Source organism: Trachinotus anak, unplaced genomic scaffold (assembly GCF_046630095.1).
Source record: "Trachinotus anak isolate AG129_WGS33_773 ecotype Australia unplaced genomic scaffold, CSIRO_AGI_Tana_v1 ptg000019l, whole genome shotgun sequence".
NCBI lineage: Eukaryota > Metazoa > Chordata > Actinopteri > Carangiformes > Carangidae > Trachinotus > Trachinotus anak.
Window position 1 is genome coordinate 23,062,115 of NW_027273870.1, and position 22,897 is coordinate 23,085,011.

The following is a 22,897-nucleotide window of genomic DNA, read 5'->3' on the forward strand; positions in this document are numbered from 1 at the left end:
TATGGGAAATTGAGTTTGTTGTTGAACATCACATTGTGGCTAGCAACGCGGAGGAAATTGTTGTCAGCTGGGATAAACACTGGCGATGGATGCTTGACCTGCATATTAGTCCGCTAATTGCAGTGTTTTGACCTAACATTTTTACTCGGTCACTAAAAAAATCAAATTTATCTTAGAGCTTAGATGCAAAGTGCAAACACCATAACTCAACAGCAGGGGGAGAGCGCATACAGTAAATGATGAGGTCTGCCTCAGATGACAGCCGAGGGCCCGCAGAGTGGCTCAGTCTTTCCGGGGTTCAGTCATCAAGACTGGTGAGGTAGTGGAGAGTCAAGGACCACCGATGACAAGCTGGTAATATATCTGTTTGACGTTTGCATTCACAGCAGGCGTACATCTTTCAGGAAAACGTCCAGTGCGGCGCGGCACGGACCACCGAGCAGGATTTAAGTGAACTACCACAACGGCTAACAGTTCACTGCTAAATAGTTAGCCACGGCCGCAGGAAGGTAATGTTAACTAAAGTTTTGATCATCGCCATTCCCTCATGGCGTTCAGCTGCATATCTAGCGAAATAGTTAGAAAACTTTTAACAATTCAAAGTGCTTTTGGTGAAGTTTTCCCTCCGTTCGTCATCCGTGTTGCCGGTTGTTGAGCTACGTTAACGTTAGCTAACAACACGTCAACGGCTCTGATCGATTGGCGTTAACTCAAATTAGTGGTCAGCCTTATGCTAGCTGACTGGGAGGTGAAGCTTTCCAAACACATCCTGTCTACTTATCCTTTACCCTGCAATATAACAACTGTATTATAATTATGTGTCCAGCATTGAAAAGTGTTTTTTATCACTTTTGGATGCCCTCGTTAGTCACGTGATCGTGCGGCAACAGGTAGTTCTCCTAACCTGTGCTAACCCTAAGAGCCAGTTCCGGTGTGTGATGCTACAGAGAGGTAAAGAGGAAACATCGGGACAACACCTGTAATGTTGAAGCATTAGCCTCCACTTCGATTCCTATGTAATGTCATAAACGTAACTCAGTAACCAAGAGACGAATGCACCATATTTTCATGTAGAGAGCTGGAAACCTGGAAGTGCACACTTTAGCATAGCATTGCCAGCAGTTAGCTCACATCTGTTTATCCATATCCAAGGCAATAATTGCTCTAGTGTTTAAAGTGACCGCTGATATATACCTGTCTTTATATATTTAATTGATTGAGATCAACAAGCCATATAGTATACTATAAGTATATTTGTGAAGCACAAACAAGTCAAAGTTAGCTGCCTTGCAGATGCAGGGGTTAGTACAATAGCCTCAGCTTGGGCCTCTAATGTATTGTCATTAAATTACCAATAAAACTCTGCTGGATGTGTAGGAAGTAAGTCAAAATTAAATTTGCTGATCGGTTTTTATTTGTATGCATATATGTATGAGTGTGCAGTACACTCATTCATATGGAGAAATATCTATCTATTAAACAAGTTTTATAATTAGTTATATTTCTCTATATCAAAGTTACTTTCAATAATTGATATTTTTAAACACAACAACACATCAGTATTTTTCTTGTTTTGAACAAAACAAGCCAGGAGGTATGGCATTTCCAGGTACCATCATAAAAAATACTTGGGAAACAAGTTAAAAATCTTTTTTGTCAAGCAGTGTAACAACATTTTTTTCCATTCATATGCCTTGAAAAATCTTGGGAGATTCTGGAAAAACCTCCCAAACAGCAGTAAGTGTTGTTAAACAGGGATTTATCCTTCAGAAAAGCAGATGCTTAGCTCTTGATTGTAGTGATACACACACCAGCACAAACTGGGGCCTGGGTACTGGTGCACTATGAGAAAACAGCCAGCTTGATAGGACCTATTCATACCCCTCTATCTGTCTGTTTTCAGGTATGTCTGAAGTTAGTCTTGAGGCTGAATCGGAGAGGACCTCAGCCGAGGACCCTCAGATGGATTGTGAGGATGCTGACAAAGCAGAGGAAGGTTCGAGTGAGGATGTAGAACAGGATAGTGTAGACAACAGTAGGGGAAGAGATTACAAAGATGAGGAGCTGTACGAAATTGATATTGACAGTGGTGAAGAAAATGCAGAAAACGGTGACAAGGATGTTCAGGAGAAGGATGAGGGCATTCAGAGTGAGGGGGTGGTGACGTGCAGGGAAGGTGATGCTACAGACATGTCTGGCAGTGCAGACAAAGGGGGACACAAGACAAATCATCATGCTGAAACAGCTGAAACACCAGCGGAAAGTGGAGATTCTCACACTGAAACAAAGGTGATATTTACCTTCCCTTTGGTCAATCAGCCTTTTAGCACTGGCCTTCTAGCCAATCATCTTGCACTTCCTTACTCCGCATCTGTTCATGTTGCTGTTGTAAGCTTGATTTGCTCTGGTGGTGGCGGTCTCTTTCTTATTGAATCAATTTATTATTGGATTGAATTTTGTTGTCACGCTCCATCTGATATAATCATCAACATGAGTCTGACTCATAGCCATAAAGTGATTGTGTTTGTTTCTCCCTTTTGTGTTTGTAATAGTGTGTTCAGATTTCATTCAGCTTTGCTGGAGGTCTTAGAGAAACATTTGTTATGTAGCTGTTGCTCTTGGTGCAGTTGGTGGCTTTCTTTCTGATTTTTAGTGTGCTGCTCTATGATGTTCCTTCTGTGTTTGGGGCAAGCTAAGCTTTGCTCAATTTTCTGCCTTGTATTAACGCTGCCTTACCTCAGAGTGATTTGTCTTTATTATACAAAGTACACTCACCAAGCACTTCATTAGGAACACCAAAATAATATTGTGTAGACGCCCAGCATGATTGCATCACATACTTTCTGCACATTCATGCTGCCAATCTCCTGTTCTATGACAGTCACCAGATCTGAAACCAGAGGTGTTCTACTGGATTCAGATCTGGTGACTGGGGAGGTCACTGAAGTTCACTGAACTCATGTTCATGGAACCAGTTTGAGATGGTTGCTTTGTGTCATGGTGCATTATCATAATGGAAGTAGCCATAAGAAGATGGTAAACTGTGGCCATAAATTGAAACACATGGTCAAAAACAATACTCAAATAGGCTGTGGCATTCAGATAATTACTGATTGGTATTAAGTGACCCAAAATGAGCCAGGAAAACATTCACATTTTCTTTATTCTGATGTTTGACGTGAACATTAACTGAAGCTCCTGACCTGTATTTGCATGACTTTATACATTACACTGCTTCCACATATTTGGATAATTGCATTAGAAAGAAGGTGTTCAGGTGTCCCTAATAAAGTGCTCAAGGAGTGTATTATATATGTATTATTATGACATGTTTGAGGCACTGAGACATTATTTGTTAGTTATAATATTCATGATTACTTATACACTCAATCTTTGCCTTCTTCTGTTGGACATTGACTTTGTGTGTGTAAGTGAAAGTGTGCATTATGTAAATTATACCATTTTCTCATCATGTTTCCCCGTGTGTAAGTTGGGTGCACATAGAGCTCTTGACTTCTACATGCTGTCAGTCACATGACTGGGTAAGTGAGATGGATTTGAACTCCTGGCTGCACATTCTCAGGCAGTCCCACATTTCTTGTGTTGCTGGAATGTGTGACTCCTCAGACTGCAGGCTCAGTGCCAGTATTGTACGTCATATTGCAGAATGCACAATTTTAAAATAAAAGCTCCTCTTTCTTTTTCTTTTTCTTAAAAAAAAAAAAAAAATCCACATCATTGAGTAACCCTAAACATAGAACAGTTGTAATTCAGAATTTTCAGGTCTTACAGCTTGAACCCGGCATTGTGCAACATGGTTGTGTCATGTTCTTCCACAGTTTGAGAGGCAAGACATGATTCTTCCCACTTTGGCTGACACAGCTAATTGTACAATAGCTCATTGTTGTTATCCATCCCTCTCTCCCATGTCAGGTTAGCTTGTATCCAGGATACTGAGCTGTAGGGAATGACAAACCATGGCACGCCATACCTTGCCCCTTGATTAATTTGCAACCACTTAACTACTAGCCCTGCTCCACAAAGCTGACACTACTAGCAAGCTTTCCTGCAGAATGTTTGCAGATGGTGGGTGGGATCATTTTGGCTCTGAGACCCCTGATCATCTGTGGGGTTATTGTTAAATTAGTTCCATTATGTTTTGCTGTACAAGAAGACTGTTAAATCCACATTCATGGATAGATATGGTTCAGCTGCAGCTAAACAGGTGAAGGCAAAACAGTGCTGGTTAGCATATTTAGTTACAATATGTCTTTATTTACAGCATTTTTTTTAAAATGCATGTAATCAGAGATGTCCCTGTGGCAGACAGCCTGTTTACACTTGGTGTCAGAGAGCAGGACTATCAGGCAGGAGTCTGTCTTATCTGCAGTAGGTGGTTAGACAAGCTTAGTAGTGTCTGTGCTGCCTGCCTGCCTGCATGCCGGCGTCATATGGCGTTTAAGTATTTATGTGTCTGTTACGTGACAGCGCTCAGCCTAAAGTCTTTGTCATGCATGACACCATGAAATCATTTTATAGAGCTTGACTTTGGCCCTTCTTGTAATTTGTTATATTCTGGTTGAGCATATCAGAAGTCTTTTGTAATGGATTCTGGCTTTAAAGAGACAATGTTTTTGATTCCCAGAATGGCAAACATCCCAACACACTCGGTTTCTTTACGTCCAGCCTTCTTCTCTAAGACCACTTTAACTCTTTTTAATGTGTTTGTGAACTATTGGTGTAATTTTTTTATCTATCAACCCTCTTGACTATTATTTTAAGTACAGTTAAAGTTAAACTTGTTTAAGAAGCTATCAGGTTATAAATACTGTATCGTGATATTAATATAGGACAATTGAATTCATTCGTAGTCTGTAGTAGAATCAGATATTTATACCCAGTACCGTGAGGAGTTGTACCTTGTGGTCACTAAAGACATAATTAACTAAATTAAGTAGATTAACCTGCTAGTTTTGACATATTGAAGTATGTGTTATTAATATAATCCCATGATTTAAACTCACTTTTTTTTGCTAACACAGTGAAACCAGTCAGTCAGTTTAAACCAAATCCAGATCTTGTTACCTGGTGATCTGGTAGCTATTTGCATTATTTACACACTGGTTAAGGTCCATAGGTGAAGGATCATGTTCAAAGATGCAAATCAAGATTTACTGATAAGTAATAATAAAAACAAAAAAGATGCAGAGGTACCACCTTTGCCACGTGTGTCAATAATCAAAATAAACCACCTTTAAATCGTTGAGCCTTACAACACTCACACACAGGGCTATATAGTGGTTCGGTAACTGCCCTAGTTCCCAAGTCCACAGTGATAAGATTCAAAAAAATGTACTAAAACTAGCACAGCTGTATCTTCAGCCTGCAGCAACAGCAGCCAGTTTATTATAGTCTAAACAAAACTCGTGGCCAACTGTTGTCTCCACCCTGTGGCTTGAAGTGGGAGCCAACATGTAAATATGTAGCTAAACTAGCCAATGAGTCACTTTGTCATTTTAATCTACAGGGGCCACGATCTATGTGTTGTCATAAAAATAATAACATGATTGTTATTATATTCAAGGTTAAGAAGACTTTTGTCCCATGTGTGCTCTTGTGGCACAAGTCTTTTAAAATAAGACCACAACATGACTAAACTATGACACAAAGGGTTTAATGTGGTCTGTAATAATTGATGTCACTGTAGAACATTGCATTTTCTGGGAGAGCAGCAGATGTTAAGGATAACTGCTTGAGTCCCCTTTTTACATAGCTTTATGCCACACTTAATATAAGATAATGTGTGTATAATACTCCACCACATCAGGAATGAATGTATGTAAAGGGTTAGACTGGTGACATGCCCTTGCCAACATATTCAAACGTGCTATATTTAGTAACGAAACACTGTTGTAAACTAGAGGAGTGTTGAAAATTGATGTCAGTTGTTGGGAAATGGTGTAATGCTGCTACACAACTGACTTAAAGCTCACCAAGCTCCTCATCCTGTCTTGTGAATGAATGAAAGGAACAGTCGAAAGAGGATGGGTGGGCCAGAACACAGGCACATTTTTGCAGTAATTTGCCTGGATTTTGATACAATTTAGATACCAGTGCCATGATATTTTTATCTATATACTGTAATTACAGTATGTTTTAAGTATAGTAATGTTAAATAATCGAACTGTTTACTGTTTCATTTCTTAAACCATAATGTGAGGAGTGAAGCTAGATGTCATATCTTCATATTATGTTTCTGTTTTGAACCTTTTTAGGATTTAGTACGTAGGATATTGATTGTTATCATTAGATTAGAGTAGAAGTTAAAATTGTGCATGTTGTTAACATACTGTCATGTCATCTCTGTAATTCCACTGAATAACTATAATTACCAGAATTGAATCCTGGCCGAGGGCAATAGTTTCCACTGTGTCAGTGTCCACAAGATGGCAGTCCACAGCTAATGTGTCCCACGAGTGGATCCTGAGTCCTCTTCTCTTGAAGGTGATCCCTCTCTTTAAGATTGTCAGGGGAAGCTCTGAGCAATAACCTGCTTCATTTCACCTTCCCCATTATAGGAAAGCACAATGGCTGAGGAGTCCCATAGAAGCTCAGCCGCTGAGATTCCAGTCACCAGCAATGGAGACCTGGATCAGAGCCCTGAGACAGTTTTCCAGAGGGTAAGAGTTTCTTTAGCGACTTTTGAGAGCAGCACCTCAAAACCACATAATTGGCTTAGACATTGTCGAAAAGGTCCTCAAGGTCATTGGGTTTAAAGATGATGTCTTGGACAACAACACATCCTGTTGTTATGATATCTGTGTCTGTGATATCCACTTTACTCCTGGGTGAAAATTAACAGTGCAACCCAATTAGCAATTTTTTTTCTTTGGTAATGTACGCAAAATAGTGGGGCTGCAACTAACAATTATTTTCATCAGCAATCGCCCAAAACAGGGAAAAAATCTTTTATGATTTCCTTTAGTGTAAGGAGATGTATTCAGGTTGATTCTCAGATACTCAGATATTCAGTTTATTGATATATATATTGAAGAAAGTATAAAGTCTTGAAACTTTAGAACCAGCAAAATGTTGGCATTTATGCTTGAAAAAATGGCTTCATCAATTAATCAGTTGTCAAAGTAGTTGTTTATGCAGTTGATTAAAAGTCAAATTGTTAAAGATATAAACAACAGGTTTCATACTGTGCAGCAGTGGTGTACTCGGACAGTCAAAGTTATTTTGATGGAGACTTGAGGCGACCCTCTGTCTCTCATCAATCTGACTGAGCTGGCAGAGCGTCCACATGGCCTCCTGTTTACTCCTAATGGCTCACTGTCACACTGACGACCTGTGGCAGGGAAGACACAGCAGACATAAGCATGTAGGCAGCTTTGAAAGGTTTTATTTGGAATTGAATTTATAAATTGCCCAAGGGACTTAGCTGTATATTGAAATGGTTTCTTCTGTACAATCATACATTTTTCCAAATCCACAATTTATAATATAGCTATAGCAGCACCCACAGCACACTTAAGACTCAAAAGTTTAAATTAAGTATATTTTCTCTTAATATTGGTAAAAGTTACCAGACTGCAGAAAGCAAGTGCACCTGATTTACAATTAAACACTCAGAGAAGTTATTATGGCTTTAATTGTGTAGTAGTTTCAGGAATGGTGGACCAAAACAGTAACTGTGACATCTAAGCCAAGGTTAGTGATGTTTTAACCAAAGATAAAAGCTGATCTCACTCAGTATTTGTATATTTTTGTCCTTTTTTTGTGGGTGGATCTCACAAAGTACACCAAACCAGTTACATGCTGCATTGCTGCCTGTTTGCAGGGAACCACTAAGCCTGTCAATATAATCCCTGTTTGAATGTTTCCATAGGACTCCTACTCCACTGGCCCTGGAGCCCTAAACCTCTCAGAGTCCTGTGTCACCTCCAGCAACTTTGCTTCAACAACAGAGGGCATCATTGAATCAGGACCATTCAAAGGTAAACACCTCACTCCCTATTTCAACTATTGTCGTCTGAGTTTTTGTGTATGTCTCACTTTTGTGATGCAACTTAGAAACTTATCAGGCCTGTCAGCTTGTTATAGTATCTGATTGCTTCGCAGCATTCTGTGTTTACAAACCACCTTTTCTCCATGTATTCCCAGTGGCTCCATTTTTGCTTTTTGATAATATGAAAGGCAGACATTTGAATTTGTAAAGGTGGACGTCCAATTGAATTTAATGAGTTTCTTCTGATCTCCAGGTTGTGACCCTCCTTTCCTTTTCATCATCACGCCCTTGTTACAAATGCAAATAAAAATCTCTCCATAGAGCAGCAAGCTGTTGTAGCCCCGTTTACCACAATGTTGCCATGGCTATTTTCCATGTTATTTACACTGGATGAGGAAGGCTTTTGTTCATTAAAACGTTCTTCCCGCAACATGGGGAGAGCCACCGTAATTAAAAAAACACACAGGAAATCAACATCAATGCGAAATTCCCCTTACACTTGTGCAGGCAGGAGGGTGACATACTAATGAATCATAACTCTGAATATCTCCCAGGGTCAGCAAGCCTGCCCACGTCTCCCGTGGCACCTGTAGCTCCCAGCTCAGCTGTTGCTAGCCGCCTGGCACGCTCTTCCAGTGATAGTCAGGCTGAGAAAGGTACCCGCAGCGATGGAGCATGAACAAGATGATACTGAATCATCACCATTTGCACACTAAATTAACCACAATCTACTGTACCTTTCTTGGTTTTCATCAGTTTCTTACCTTCTCCTTGTTCCCACAGGCTGTGCCCCATTCAAAATCAAACCTGTCTTCTTCTCCTTTCTTGTTTATTTGCTCTCCAAACTTTGCCTATGCATAAGTCTGGGCTAACTGAAGTAGTTTTCTGCTTTGCAGTGGCTATTATAAGTGTTTATATAGTCCTTAGAGTCGCTTTTCTAAGATCTAGACTTCAAGATTTCTAGATCTGATGCAACTCCTTGATGCATAAAGCATTTGCTTGGCCTGAAAGAAAACTGCTTTCACATTTAATCTCAGTGGGTTTTCCTGCTTGCAACCTTTGTCCTTGCAAAAGTTGGCACCCATAGTCTCACTCTGTAGAGCAACAGGAGTAATAATATTGAATTATTTGAATAATATTGTTAGTCAAATAATTAAAATGGAGTGCGAAAAGAAATATACATTTAAAAATTTGCCTTTAACCTCTGATCAATTCATGATAGCAAGGTAAAAATCTTTTAATCTATTTATTTTTACCACCACAACACAAAATTTAACTGAAAACACTGGCTGCTAAACACAATGAGCATCAGCCCTTTCAGCTGATATTAGGTACTTCGCTGAAGCTACCAATCTTTATAAAGCTACAGTGTACATAATGTTAATCATTTATACGCTGCAAACTACCGTAGCACCTCTGTATAACTCTTGCAATAGCTGAAGCGTTCAAGCTTTAGCTATTACAATGTATACAGTTTTGACAAGCAAATACTTAACTTAAAGTTAGCAAGCTAAAGCTTCTTAGAATTCTTTAGTTTAGCATGTTTGTCATTATGAGGAAAGAGACATTAAAATCCAGGACTAATTTTAAATGTGGTCCAACTTAATGAAGAGAGACACACACATCTGAAGATGAAACATTAGTTAGCTAGCTAATTTCTTAGCATTAGCTTGTTGGCTAAAAATACATGGCCTCATATTTCTTTTTACACTACATTCTAATTATTGAACAATATTATTTCTTGATGTAGTCAGCTCTATTTTTGACTTGCCCGATAACCTTTATCTACATTTCGTCACTTTTGGGGCTCCATATCTTTCAGTATTTCCCCTCTGTGCCCCAAACACAATGAAGCACTGTCTATCACTTTTGCTGTGATTGTTAGCCATTTTAAAGTGGATAATCATGACTAATTGTATTGTCATTTTGAACTGAATAATCATTGATGTCATCGGTGTCTTCTAATGCCTTTTAATTCAGCATTTGGCTTGTTGAAGTTTCAGTGTCTATAAGACAATCTAATTACACTGTTTGATAATTATAACACTTGACATGTACCTCCCTAATTTTCACCATAGCTTTCTAGCCTGCAAATCCAATAACTTAATCACTCACTAAGTGAATGACTTTTAATTGTCCAGGCGCAATGAAAGCACAGCCAAAGAGTGGAGCGGTGGTCCTTTCAGATGACTTAAAGAACCCAGCCATGGAAAAACTGGACCTAGTGAGAAAGTGGAGCATCAACACGTATAAAGTAATCCTCTCTGTCCTTGATTTATTTTTATGTCCTGCCTTTATTCTGCTACATCTCTCAGCCTTAGCATCATCATCTTTATCTTCTCTCGGTTAATTAGGATGTTGGCAGAAACAGAGAACTATACCCCAAATTAACATCCACAATAACTGATATCTTTTCTTGCTTTAGACTTTGTAGTTTGGCTGTACACCATTCAATTGTCTCTTTCACAGTCCATTTCCCCTTTCTCTCTTGACTTAAGCACAAACTCCCCACAGCCATCCAAAGTATTTTAAAATGCAGTTTGCCTCTAACCAGTCTGTTTGTTAATAAGCCTGCTTTCCGCTGCAGTGTACCAGGCAGATCCTGTCAGAGAAGCTGGGTCGGGGCTCGAGGACCGTGGACCTGGAGCTGGAGGCTCAAATTGAAGTCCTGCGTGACAACAAGAGAAAGTATCAGAATGTGATAAAGTTGGCGCAGACGCTGGCCAGTCAGCTGTCCCAGATGATGCAGACGCAGAGGCAGCTGGGCGATGCTTTCGCCGACCTCAGCCTCAAGTCACCAGAACTCCATGTGAGTCTATATATTTAGATACAATAATATAAATCAGATTAGTTATAACTCAGGGAACAGTCTTGCTGTCATCTTAAACTTAATGTACCAGCAGAGTCTGAAAATAATATAGAATATGTATTGACTTGTGGGCCATCTGGTTGACAGTTATGTTTTCCCAGAAGCGACTCTGATCCCATAGAGCTTTACTGTTACTGTTTATTTTTATTTTAATAAAATATCACATGACAGTGTGCACTTTAAACTAGAAACTTAATGGCTTAAAAGGCAATATAGACTCTGCATAATGCATTATAACAGTATACTTCCTCTCCCACTTCCTATGATTGTGCTACAGGCTTTACATATGTTGCTCCATGTTTTGAATAATAAATGCTTTTTTTTTTTACTTTTGCGTTAATAAATATACATTAGAGTTATATCAAATAAATAAATGTACTATATGTTGTACTGTGTCTTATTTCTTTTATTTTACATGTACTGTGGGTCGGGTCACTCTGTGGAACTATCGACTCATACAGTTTTAATAACCACTAATACTCCTGTATGTGTGCTTCATTGTGTTCCATAGGAGGAGTTTGGTTACAATGCTGACACCCAAAAGCTTCTGTCCAAAAATGGAGAGACGCTGCTGGGTGCCATCAACTTCTTCATCTCCAGTGTGAACACACTTGTGGACAAAACAATTGAAGACACCATGGTTAACATCAAACAGTATGAAATAGCCAGGTAATGCATACAAATATGTTTGTTCTGTCTGTGCACCAGCTCCAATTTATAGAAATATTTGGAGAAAACATTTCTATCCTGTCTGGATCTTTTGACCTGTGCTTGGTCAAAAAACTTTGCCTATCAAACTTAAACTTTGCAAACAGTTTCTTATTTAGACGTTAGTGTTTGCCCGCATCTGAGGAAAATATGTCCAATATTCACTCTCCGTTTAGCTCGGTTTTTTTTTCGTCTCTTCTAGAAAAACATGTGGCTCTTGAGCTGCTAAATGCTCTACTGTTTTTATCAGTTACATGATAACTGTGTCTTTCTGTTATTCGGTGCAGGACAGGCAGCGTACAGTGGGTTTATTTTATTACTGAAAACAGCTGCCTGCATCTGAAAATCACACTGACGACAGCCACGAGACTGAACCATAAAAGTAAAATTGCTGACTGTAAAACCAAAACAACGAGCTGAAAGATGCTAAAATGCTTTGTTAAAGTGGGCCTGCAGAGGCAGGTGATAATTCACTATGAGCAACATTTTCACATAACACAAGCACATAACACACATAAGACATCTGAGACTTTGCTAATATAGAAATATTGATTAGAGCAGCTTTAAAAAACATTGTCAAAATTTCTCCTTCTGTTGAATAAATATAGCTTGTGGACTGGAGCTGAGGTGCAGGGGTTACTCCTGTCATTGGTTCATTTCTGGTAACCTTGCACTTAGTAATGTAGTGCAACATGTGTGTCCTTACATATTGTGTCATGCATGTACTCACATTATACAGTTCTGATGGTGTTTTAATAATGTCACAATCCTAGGGTGGAGTATGATGCATACCGCACAGACTTGGAGGAGTTGAATCTGGGGCCACGTGATGCCACCACCATGCCCAAGATCGAGCTGTCCCAGCAGCAGTTCCAGATCCACCGTGAGAAGTACGAGAGGATGAGAAACGACGTTTCTGTCAAGCTGAAGTTCCTGGAGGAGAATAAGGTCTTCTAGAGGCTAGCTCTGCTCTACACACCTGTGCCAGCTTATTAGCATCTAACTTCAATGTGCTCATCGTCTTTTTTCTCCTTTCCTGCTTCCATACAGGTAAAGGTATTGCATAACCAGCTCATCCTGTTCCATAATGCTATAGCTGCATACTACGCTGGAAACCAACAGCAGCTGGAAGAGACACTCAAGCAGTTCCACATCAAGTTGAAAATGCCAGGGGGGGACAATCCATCTTGGCTGGAAGAGCAGCACTAATCACTCCTTTCAAAGCCATAGTGGCTTAGTTTGGGGTTTTGACAGGAAATGTCAAATTCTACAAAATACTACAGGAAACCCTCTTCTCACTTCAACTCCACAGTCACTGCCTTTCAAAACCTCTGAATTGTAAATCTTTTAATGAAAGACGCAAAAAAGAAAAAAAAACTCCACAATCTGTTTTACTCTTGATCTTAAATAATTCTTTTCCTCTTTGCAGTTATTTCAAATCATAGGAAATGCACTTTTATACTGTTTGACAAAAAAGTTGAACAGGAATTGCTGCAGTAAACACATCTGGAAACTGTAAATGGCCTTTTGTATTCCAGCATATGAATGTTGTATCCCAGCATGGTGGATTTGTGGCTCTGAAAGAGCAGCAACCGGGATCAAAACTGCCATTTCATTCACGTTATTTACATTACTCTCACCAGCTGACTTAGATGAGGATGAATGCTTTATGAAAGTCTAAAGAGGAAGTTTCTTTTTCGACATGTATGCTTTCAAGATTCGACTTGACACCTGTTGTGATGAATGGGGCAAAATTGCATTCGGATTTCTTAATCACGCAAATGCAAATTGATCACAAACTCTGATTAAAGTGATGTTTTGACATTTTGGGAAGTTTGGCTAATTGCTTCCTTGGGGGAGCTGAATGGAAAGATCAACACTACTCTCATATTTGTCACTTTGATACAAGATTATAGCCAGCAGCTGGTTAGCTGATCTTAGCATAAACACTGGAAACAAAGGAACACAGCTAGCCTTGCTCTGTCCAATGGTGAAAAAAAAATCTCCCTACCTTGCTAATACAAAAACCAAAGTGTAAAAAAGGAAGAAAAAAAAAAATCTAGTTGTGGTTTTATGGGGAGGTTGTGTACCTTTGGACAGAGCCAGGCAATCTATATCCCCCTATTTCCAGTCTTTATGCTAACAGTCGCTGGCTCTAGCCTCATATTAAACAGACATGACACTATGGAGTACTGTATGGATCTTTTCATGTAACTCTGAGCAAGAAAACAAGTATTTTCCAAAATATCAAACGGCTCCTTTAATACTGAGCTTTAAAAGTCATGGTGGTGCCACAAATGCCACAATATGATATGATGACATTCTTCTGCTTTTTAATCAATATTACCCTCTTCTTTTTTAGCATTTTCCTATATTGTTTAAATCCATGTCACATGACTGAATGGGTGTGTTGATTCTCTTAAACGCCAGAGAAAATGAAGGACCAGCCTTATGTGACAAAATGTGCCTTGATTTCATAAATTTGTTCCTCTCTTTCCCTTGATGCTAATTGGTCCTATTTATGGGAAACACTACCAGATTTCGGGACCAACTCTTGATGGAAGAGAATGGACCAAACGCATGCACAAACACACACACACACCAAGGATATAGTCAAATGGCCTATATCACATCTGAACACTCCAAACAACACAAAATAATAGATGCATTTAAAAAAAAAAAAAAAAAGAGTCTTTTTGCAGACATGCTGTTCTCAAAGGTATTTATCCATATTGCACGTATGCACATTTATGCATTTGAGACTAATTACAAAAAGAACTGTAAGAACTGTATGATATGTAAGGTGTAAACCAAAATACTATTAACTTGAGCAACATTTTGTCTTTTGTAAATTGAAACGACCAGCATACTTTACCTGAGCTGCTAACAGTTTCCTTCACTGGGCGATATAAAAGTATATTTTTCAAAGGGGACTTTTGCTCTCTGGTATTTATAACCAGCTGTCATGTCCTCACTTTGTTGATTTGTACTTTTCCTATGGCTCACTGTAGCAGTTTGAGTGTGTGAATCTTGTACAACAATCTATTATTTCCCTGAAATAGGTGGATATATATTTGTAATTTTCTCTATTTTACCATGAGTATGTAGTTTATGACCAATGCAGCCATTTGGCTTTTGCTTTTTCTTTTCCTGAAGACCCACAGAATGATGTGCTGGCACTAGTATGTACTAGTGGATCTCTACCTTTGTAATAATGAAACATTAACAAATGTTGAGTTCAAAAGGATTCAAAACGTTGTGTAACCTCTTTGGGAAAATAAAAGTTTCTTTTCTTTAAGTGTCTCTTTTGTTGAGGTTTTATGGTTGTAGCTTGTATGGACAGTCCCACCCAGGGGCCAGCAAAGAAACATGAAGATGGGCCACAAAAAGCTTATTACATGGCCAAATGCAAATTTACAATGATTCTGTTTTGTGTTTTTCAAGTCGACCTGTTCTGCCTCATCCTGTTTTTTTTATCAGTTTGTTCCTTCCCAGATAAACTGTGGTTTATTGTAGGGCCTGTTATAATGACATATGGATTCAGATGACTGTAGTCAACTGAGGGACTTTTGTTTACTCATATCCAGGTGCTTTAGATTCACCTTTGGGTCTTCATAATTACAGACCTGCCACACCCACATGTATACATTTGACAGGAACAGGTTGATCCTCTGAAAAGCCTTGAGGGTGTCGGTCGCAGTCTCAGTGTCATGTTTATCTGTACATTGTCGATCATATCTGGCTCTTCAGAATGACATCTGAGTCATGCACTCTTTGTGCACTGCAGTATTAAAGTGTGTTGCATACAAGAATTACTAAAGAATAATAATTGAAAAAAATCGGATAATTTAATTTGTGAATGTTTCACAAAATAGGAACCATTATATTATACTAAATGCACTTCATTCAGTGACATAATTGTATGAGAATTATTTTGTAGTTATTGTGGGAAAACTTTAGACCTCATTGTGCATATGTGGATGAAGATAAAAGGCAAATTGTCTTTAGCACTTTTAATCTAGTAATCTTTAATCTGTAGTCTAGTTCCTTATTTCTAACACTATTTAATTCAAATATTGAAGTCTGTTTAAGACAATACAACAGTTTGAACTGTGACCCCGATTGTGTTATCCAGCTAAGATATGTCCAAATGATGCTCACTGAAAGGCAGAATCAGCGAGCAGAGGAACTAAAGGTTGGGTAAATTATAACCTGTAGGCAGGGATCAGCTCCATTGCTCTGTAAAAATCAGGCCTTGTGTCACTGCCCACTGCATCCCTGACTCACAGCAAATGACGAAAAGTATTCAGTATTCAGATTAAAATTGCTATTTAGGGAAAATATTTGGGAATTTTCTTGCATTCAGAACAGCTGAATAAGAGGGAAAAAAATACCCAAGGACATAAAAGATCAAACGAGTAATGGAAAAAAGACTAAGAAGAAACACAGAGAGGTCAAGGCAATTGCTGAAGGCTCCATTGTGTCGCCAAAGTGTTTTTCCTTAAAAACTGATAAATTTTGAGATGAATGTCTAAAAGTCCTAACAGGTGTAAGACTGAAGAGATGGTGTGGTGGTAAAAGTCAAATGCTTCCCTCTGAAATGCAGTGAGCTAAAAGCTGAAATTTGCTTTAAAAGGAAGTAAAATTAAAGAAGTATTGGATCCTTTATTCACGCAGTGCACAGTTACTCTATCACAAGGAGCAGTCCTGCCTTCGGTTTTTTCCATGAGTGACTGCAATTATGCATTTAGCAAAATATTCAGTCTTTATATTACATTACTGGGTTAACTGGTGGAGGCGGGGCCCAAAATATGATAAAAACATCATCATATTTTAGAGGCTGATTCTATTCCTGTACAAAATCTTCATCTGCAAAGCAACTGAAGTTGTCAGATTGGTGTTATTTTAGAGCTGAAATAAATGGTTATTTCCATTACGATCAATCTGCCTATTATTTTCCCAATTAATCGATGCTTTTGTCTGATCAACAGTTTAAAACCCAAAGATGCTCTCCTCACGTCTTTTTGTTTTTTTTTCAAAATCTGGACTTAATTGCAGTATCTGAATAAAAACCCTGAGCTCCTTCAGCGCAACACAAACCTGACTGAAATGCACCTGGAGACACGCACTCACCTCCGGTTGCAGCCTTGTGATTGCACCAGTGGTCACAAGCTGCCTGTGGTGCGCGCACTGGGACACGGGAACGCGCCTGGTCCACCTGGGCCAATCACGTACGAGGACGCTCACAACAGTGCCACCGCCTGCTCCTTCTGGTGGTGCTGCTGCTGCTGCTGGTGGAGGTGGTGGTGTGCGTGTGTGTGTGAGTGTGTGTGTGTGTCTGTCGGTGTTTGCGCTGCAGCTCGGTCGGGGCAGGCGGCAGCGGCTCACCTGACGGGCTGATAACTGGAAACACAACACAGATTTTCTCCTCTGAAAAGTATCTCCCACTAACTCCAACGGCGTCGGAGCGGATTACGTGTCCCGACGAGTGCGCTCATCCCGCCGGTAAGTCGCGCAGGACGGCCCCGCCGCATCACGCTGAGTGTGGATGTGCCGTATGCACCGACCTGCTGCAACTCTGCTGCGGACAGTCCCTGCACCGTGGAGAGCGAAGCCTTCCCTGAGGCTGGTCTCTCTCTCTGAGCCTGTGAGGTGACCACACAACGTGTCCTGCAATGCAGTTCACGTCCGAAATTGCATCATTATACAGATTTAGTGTAGTTTGAGGCCTGAATCTGTTGCTTTACTGTATGATGACAGTGTAAAAACAAAGGAAACAGCTTGTCCTCAGTAAAGATTTTTCTTTTTTTTTTGTCCACAGCCATTTAATATGGCTGCTAGACATCTGGAAATATGCATTATTGCAGATTAAATGAAGGATTTGGTAACCTAAGGTGCAAAATAGACATGAGTCTATTACTCATAATTCAAGCCGTCACTTTGTAAATGTAATATGATTAATAGTAGTCACACAGTGCCTACAAAAAGTTTTCATTTGTAAAACTGAAAAAGTTATTTCATGTTGGACTTTGTTTTACAGAGCCACAGTAACACACACAGAACCTCATATTTCCTCATAATTGTCACTTTTCAACAATCAAGTCTCTTTGTGCACTTGACTGTACAGGCTTGATTAACTGGCAATTTACTACTTATATTGTATTTGGGCAGGATATAGATCAAAATTGTCCAATATTAGCCTTTATATGTTTTATTATTCAGTGACAAACTAATATTTTCCTGAACTTTATCTGAATGAAACTGTTGAAAACTGGGGGGAAAAAAAACTTCTATCTATTATCTATGCAGATAATAAGCAAAAGAGACTGTAAATGTGACCAGATGTTAAATCTGTCTTTTAAGGTTTTAGATATCTGGTGCGGTCGTGGTTATATTTCAGTTGCAACCACAGAAGTATTGATATTTAATACAGCTCTATATTTTGATGGACATTTTTTTATTCTACATCAGTGACTAGAGTAAGAATCAGTGTCCAGTGTTTTGGTGGCGGTTGTGGATCCCTAACAGAACTTACTGCCGTGGCCCTTTTAGTTCAGCATGTATGGCTTTATAACTCTGCCCCTGTTGGTTTTGTTCTGCACCTCAGACCCCAGCTTCCTTGGCTTTTGTACACTATTATCCATGCTGAGATGAATTAGAGGGCAATCCATTCAAGTGTTGGGAACAATACCCCCCTGGAAAAAAAGAGTTTCTCCCCGGGTCGGGTCAAGGGGGAGGGTGGCGTCACCCCCGGTTGCTGTGGAGGCCGAGAGAAACATGGAAAACTCAATTCTCTGACGTCATCCCAAGGAGGAAGATATCGGGGGGCTTGATTTATTTGTGTGGGAGCAAGGAGGAGCTGAATAGCTGTTGCCAACTTGGGTCAACTCAAGTGTTCTTTATTGCCCGAAAATCTGTCCATGTCTTAAAAATTCAATTTCAACCTGCAATGAAAAATGGTTAAAAGATTTAAAAAAAAGATGACAAAAGAAGAAAGAGATGAGGAAGAAAATTAAAGCGTCTTTGGCTGCATGTCTGTCTCCTATGTCACGCCCTGAACTCACAACCCCTGTGACTACCCAACTCCCTCAGCTATAAACTGACTAATGAAGAAAACAAACCCAAAGTAAAAAGTTTAGAAAAGACGAGGAAAAGAAAAAAACTGACACATCTTCTTCCTGGGGGGGTGGGGGTGGATTCAGGACTAAAATAACAACAAAATATTCCTTCCACACATGTTGTCTTGTAAATATTGTTTTGGGGATTTGTGTACATTGCTCAGTGGCAGAGTCACAGAGTCTGTAATGCGATCCACGCGCACTGCCTGTAAGTAGTGTTTCGCAGGTATTAAAGTGTACTCTAATGAAGCCTGCTCTGTCTCTGTGCCCTTGGGCAAACACTTTTCCCCACTGCCATGTAAACATGTTTGCATTCCCTCCATGTTTTCTTGCCGTTGTCTCCAAGGTGACCTGAGCACCTGCTTTATTTGTCACCTTTGTATATGATAATCACCTGATCCTCACTCGGGATCTGTTGCTTTTAAGTTTCTATTACTAAATCAAGCAGTATGTGTGTTAAAATGCTCAAACTGGTGATGATTAGCCTGACACCTTCTGTGGCAGATGCTGTTTTAGAACTACACAAGGTGAGACTGTGCAGCCAAAGAGGTAGCGCGAGATTTGCCTGAAGCTGATCTTGGCACCGGGCTCAGATTGCTGAAGCAACAATTGGAGCTCAGAGGCAGAGGTAATAGAGTCTCAGTGGTCCGCTACAGGCCAGAGACTGATCACAAGAACAAACAGGAGAAGATTCAAAGCTGTGTTTTTGATCTTTAGGCCCACAGACGAAGTATCCCGTCACATCTCCCCCCCCCCCCCCCCCCCCCCCCCATCTTTACCTCGCCACAGTGGGTTTCGTTTCGCGTGGTTTGCTTTTTCTCCTTTGTATTTTTTATAAGGAGATTTAACGTGTAATGTGCTCCTGAAGTATGTTTGAAGTTGCTGTGTCATTGTGTGGGATAGTAGAGCTCCTATTAGGAGGAGGCCAAGTGGACAAGATCCTTTGTAATGATATTTATTATCTTGTTTATTATCAGGTATCAGGATAGTAAAGTTGACTCCCCTTTTAGCTCTGCCTGCTCCACCAGCATAGAGTTTGTTCATCACGCTATACAGTACATCATCCCACCCTAAAGCCTGTGTAGGGCTGCAACTAATGATTGTTTCATTATCAGTTAACCTTTTTATCAGCTGATTGTTTTTTTTAACCAACAGTCCAAATCCTGGAGATTGAATTAAATTGACAAAGAAACAGATAAAACAGAGAAAAGTAGAAAATCCTCACATGGGATGAGAAAATGTTTGGCAGTGTTTTGCCCAATAAATGACTAAAATGATATAATCAATCATATCAGAATTGTTGTCAACTAATTATCGATTGATAATCCTCTAATCATTTTTTATTAGCAGTGGAAATGCACTTTGAATTAAGTTTGAGGCTCATGTGTCATCATATCAAGATGAATTCATGTCAGTGCAGATTTACTCCTGTAATGTTGAGACAGGATGTCATCCTGAATTTTCTGGTGCTTACCAACAGAAATTGAATGAATGAGACGTTCAAAACATTTTTCTGCTTGGTCAGTCATTACAAGGATAACCAGAGATTCCTTGTTTTTGTTTGAGGCACATTATATGATTAGGTGAATTCCCTCCTCAGTTACAGGTTTGCTCTCAGGCATGATATAACCTGTGTTGCAGCTGAGATGGTCATTCATTAGCTGAACCCATCTGAAGCCTTTTCAAACAGTCATTGACAGAGCAGGCTTGTGTTCTCTGCAAACCAACAGCTTTAATCTTTAAAGTACGAAAACCTCATTTCAGTCACAGGCTGTTATTAGCAGATTTATGCCAAGCTTGGGGGATGTGTTGTGTTTGGGGGATACTGCATCTGCACACGGTCTTTATGAAATCCTGCCTTCGCTGACTCCGCAGGTGTTTGTGTTACAAACTGATGCACAGTGAAGGGACTGTAGCTACAAGAGAGTTTTGGTTTTTGAGGTTTTTACAGTCTGTTTATTTTTGTAAAAATTGATCTCCATTAGATTGCTGTAATGGCTGTCCTACAGCAGGAAAAACCAATTCATTATATGGCACAATAATGCTATGACTTAGAGCTGATGTGAGCTAAAGTATGATTTGTTACAGTGTTGGCAGTCCTTGTGTTTTGGCAATCTCTAGCTTTTATTTTCAATATGTTGTGAATCATCAATAATTGCCTTGTAGTGTTATCAGTAAGCGATTTCACACTTGCAAAGGCTTCTTATAAGAATGCTTGGTTAGGCATGAGTGCCGCCTCAGCAGTCTGCAGAATGTCACATTATTTCTCTGTGCAGCAAAGTTTATGGAACCAGAGGGTTTTAATGTTCAATGTTGAGATCAGTGTGTTATATAATTACAGAGGAGGTGGATGAACACTGTAGGTTTTGAGAGAAAAAACAACACATCTTCCTCTTACAAATGAAAAGTTGAATTCATAATCAATAAAAACAGATCCGCTCTCAGCTCAGTGCACTCAGGTGTTTTGCTACTGCAGCCTTATTTGGTCTGATACGACCGGTAGCTTGTGGTGGCTAATGTTAGCTAACATCAGCAAACCTGAGACAGATATTGTCATGTAACTGACATTACTGTAGATTAGGTACTTATGTTACCTCCGAATAAACTTTTGAAAATGTTTTTGCGTGGAAGCAGGACTGTGGATTTGGCCCACTATCACTGATATTGAAAGAACATTACAAACAGTTTTTCTAGTGGCCTGTATGAACAGGAGGAGTGATTACAGCAAGAAAATGCTGTTTCAGGATTCATATGGGCACCTTACGCTTGTTTTAAGGCAAACATAAAAAAACTGTGAATCTGTCTTTTAAAGAATAAAACTATAGCACCATCATTCCACCTCCAAAATTAAGTGTTGAATACATATTCTCATAGCAATAGGCCATAAATGTTATTAAAATACTTTTCTAACAGCAGCATTATTTCCAGGAAAACAACCTCAGTCATTAAAGTGCAGTTCATTTTTGTGACTCATTACACAGGACTGGAAGTAAAGCAGCAGAACACAATGTCATAGACATTTGATGTGATTATTAATCAGAACGTTAAGTGCCCCAAATATCCTAGTAAGTGTTTTGTAATGTCCAGACTGTACTACATACCCCAGAAACCCACATTTCTGTCATAAGAACTTGAGGATAAATCCCAGGTTCAGTCTCGCTGGTGGCACAAAGTAACTACAGACCTGTGGTGAAATTTCTTCCAGTTTCTGCCAACTTGTTTAAAAAAGCTTCACGGTTTCTTATCTATCAGCAGAAAAAACCACCTTCAAGGCAACAGTAAATCATTTAACTACTTAACTGACTGTAGATTGAAAATGCGACAAATGAATTCCTCCATTATTTCCCATTCAGTTACACAACAACAACATAACTGGGGTAGAGAGGTCAACCAATCGAGCTGCTCTTAAAACTTTACGAATGAAAAAAGACATTACTGTCCCCTCCAGCTTTCCTCTCACACTGAATGGGACTTTGATGCAGAGAGAGATGGAAGGGAGATTACGGCCTATTTATAGTGACGTTTTGTGAATTGTGGGCCAGTTTCGAGTCACAGTAGAGGAACATCGGGGACAGTTTTTAGGTGGATTTAATTGCCGTGGCGAAGATCGAGCAAGACGTCCACTTGTTTTCAGTCAATTTAAGAGGACAGTGCACTGCGGACATCTCACATTTTAAGGAATATTGGTCTGATTTCCTGCTTCTTAGCATCAGCAAAGTTGCGTATCCAGATGTTAAGTAGGTACAATGACAATATTAGGCAGAGTGCATCCTCCGCTGACCTTCAGCAGATGAACCTGTGATGGAAAGATCAATGTCCGCCAGTGTTGCAGGTTTAGTTTCACATGGCATGAGGCGCTGTGTACTGTACCTTGGCCTCATTAGGGATTCATTCCTCCCTCTAAACAAATAATGCCATGTAATAATCTCCTTAAAACAGATTTTTGCAGATTTAAGAATGAAGAAAACTGTTGAGTTTTGTTCGAGCCACATTAATCCCGAAAGCAGAGCCTGCTGTATCACGCATGCCTGTTTGTTTTTGGAGGCTGGTGGCATGTAGGCGCAGCGGATTTGTCAACCCTAAATTAGGTTGATGTAACCTAATTCACTCCGCAACAAGATTTTGAAGTTTAATGTTACCAGCAGTACTGTTTTAATCAGAGTTCCATCTTCTTTTATTGTGGATTGAATT

At 39.6% G+C, this 22,897-nt stretch overlaps 2 protein-coding genes across 10 annotated transcripts in view; both read left to right on the top strand.

Annotated features, from left to right (window-relative positions):
* Window positions 1-225: 225 nt before the first annotated feature.
* Window positions 226-14,886, top strand: arfip1 (ADP-ribosylation factor interacting protein 1 (arfaptin 1)). 9 transcript variants are annotated; one of them, XM_071505102.1, is made up of 10 exons: window positions 251-509; window positions 1,904-2,289; window positions 6,579-6,680; window positions 7,892-8,000; window positions 8,566-8,667; window positions 10,153-10,265; window positions 10,599-10,820; window positions 11,392-11,549; window positions 12,362-12,536; window positions 12,639-14,886. In XM_071505102.1, the coding sequence occupies exons 2-10, from the start codon at window positions 1,906-1,908 to the stop codon at window positions 12,795-12,797; spliced, it is 1,524 nt and encodes a 507-aa protein (XP_071361203.1). In that variant the 5' UTR covers window positions 251-509; window positions 1,904-1,905; the 3' UTR covers window positions 12,798-14,886. The 9 variants fall into 9 exon arrangements, with proteins under 9 accessions (XP_071361210.1, XP_071361207.1, XP_071361203.1 ...); XM_071505107.1 differs by lacking the exon at window positions 1,904-2,289 and adding an exon at window positions 6,396-6,504; XM_071505103.1 differs by having other exon boundaries at window positions 251-354.
* A 147-nt stretch (window positions 14,887-15,033) lies between these two features.
* Window positions 15,034-22,897, top strand: part of fhdc1 (FH2 domain containing 1) — a 35,735-nt gene continuing 27,871 nt past the window's right edge. The window contains exon 1 of the mRNA XM_071505096.1: window positions 15,034-17,093. The gene's annotated coding sequence lies outside the window, so the exon portion shown is untranslated. The remainder of the gene's footprint in view (window positions 17,094-22,897) is intronic.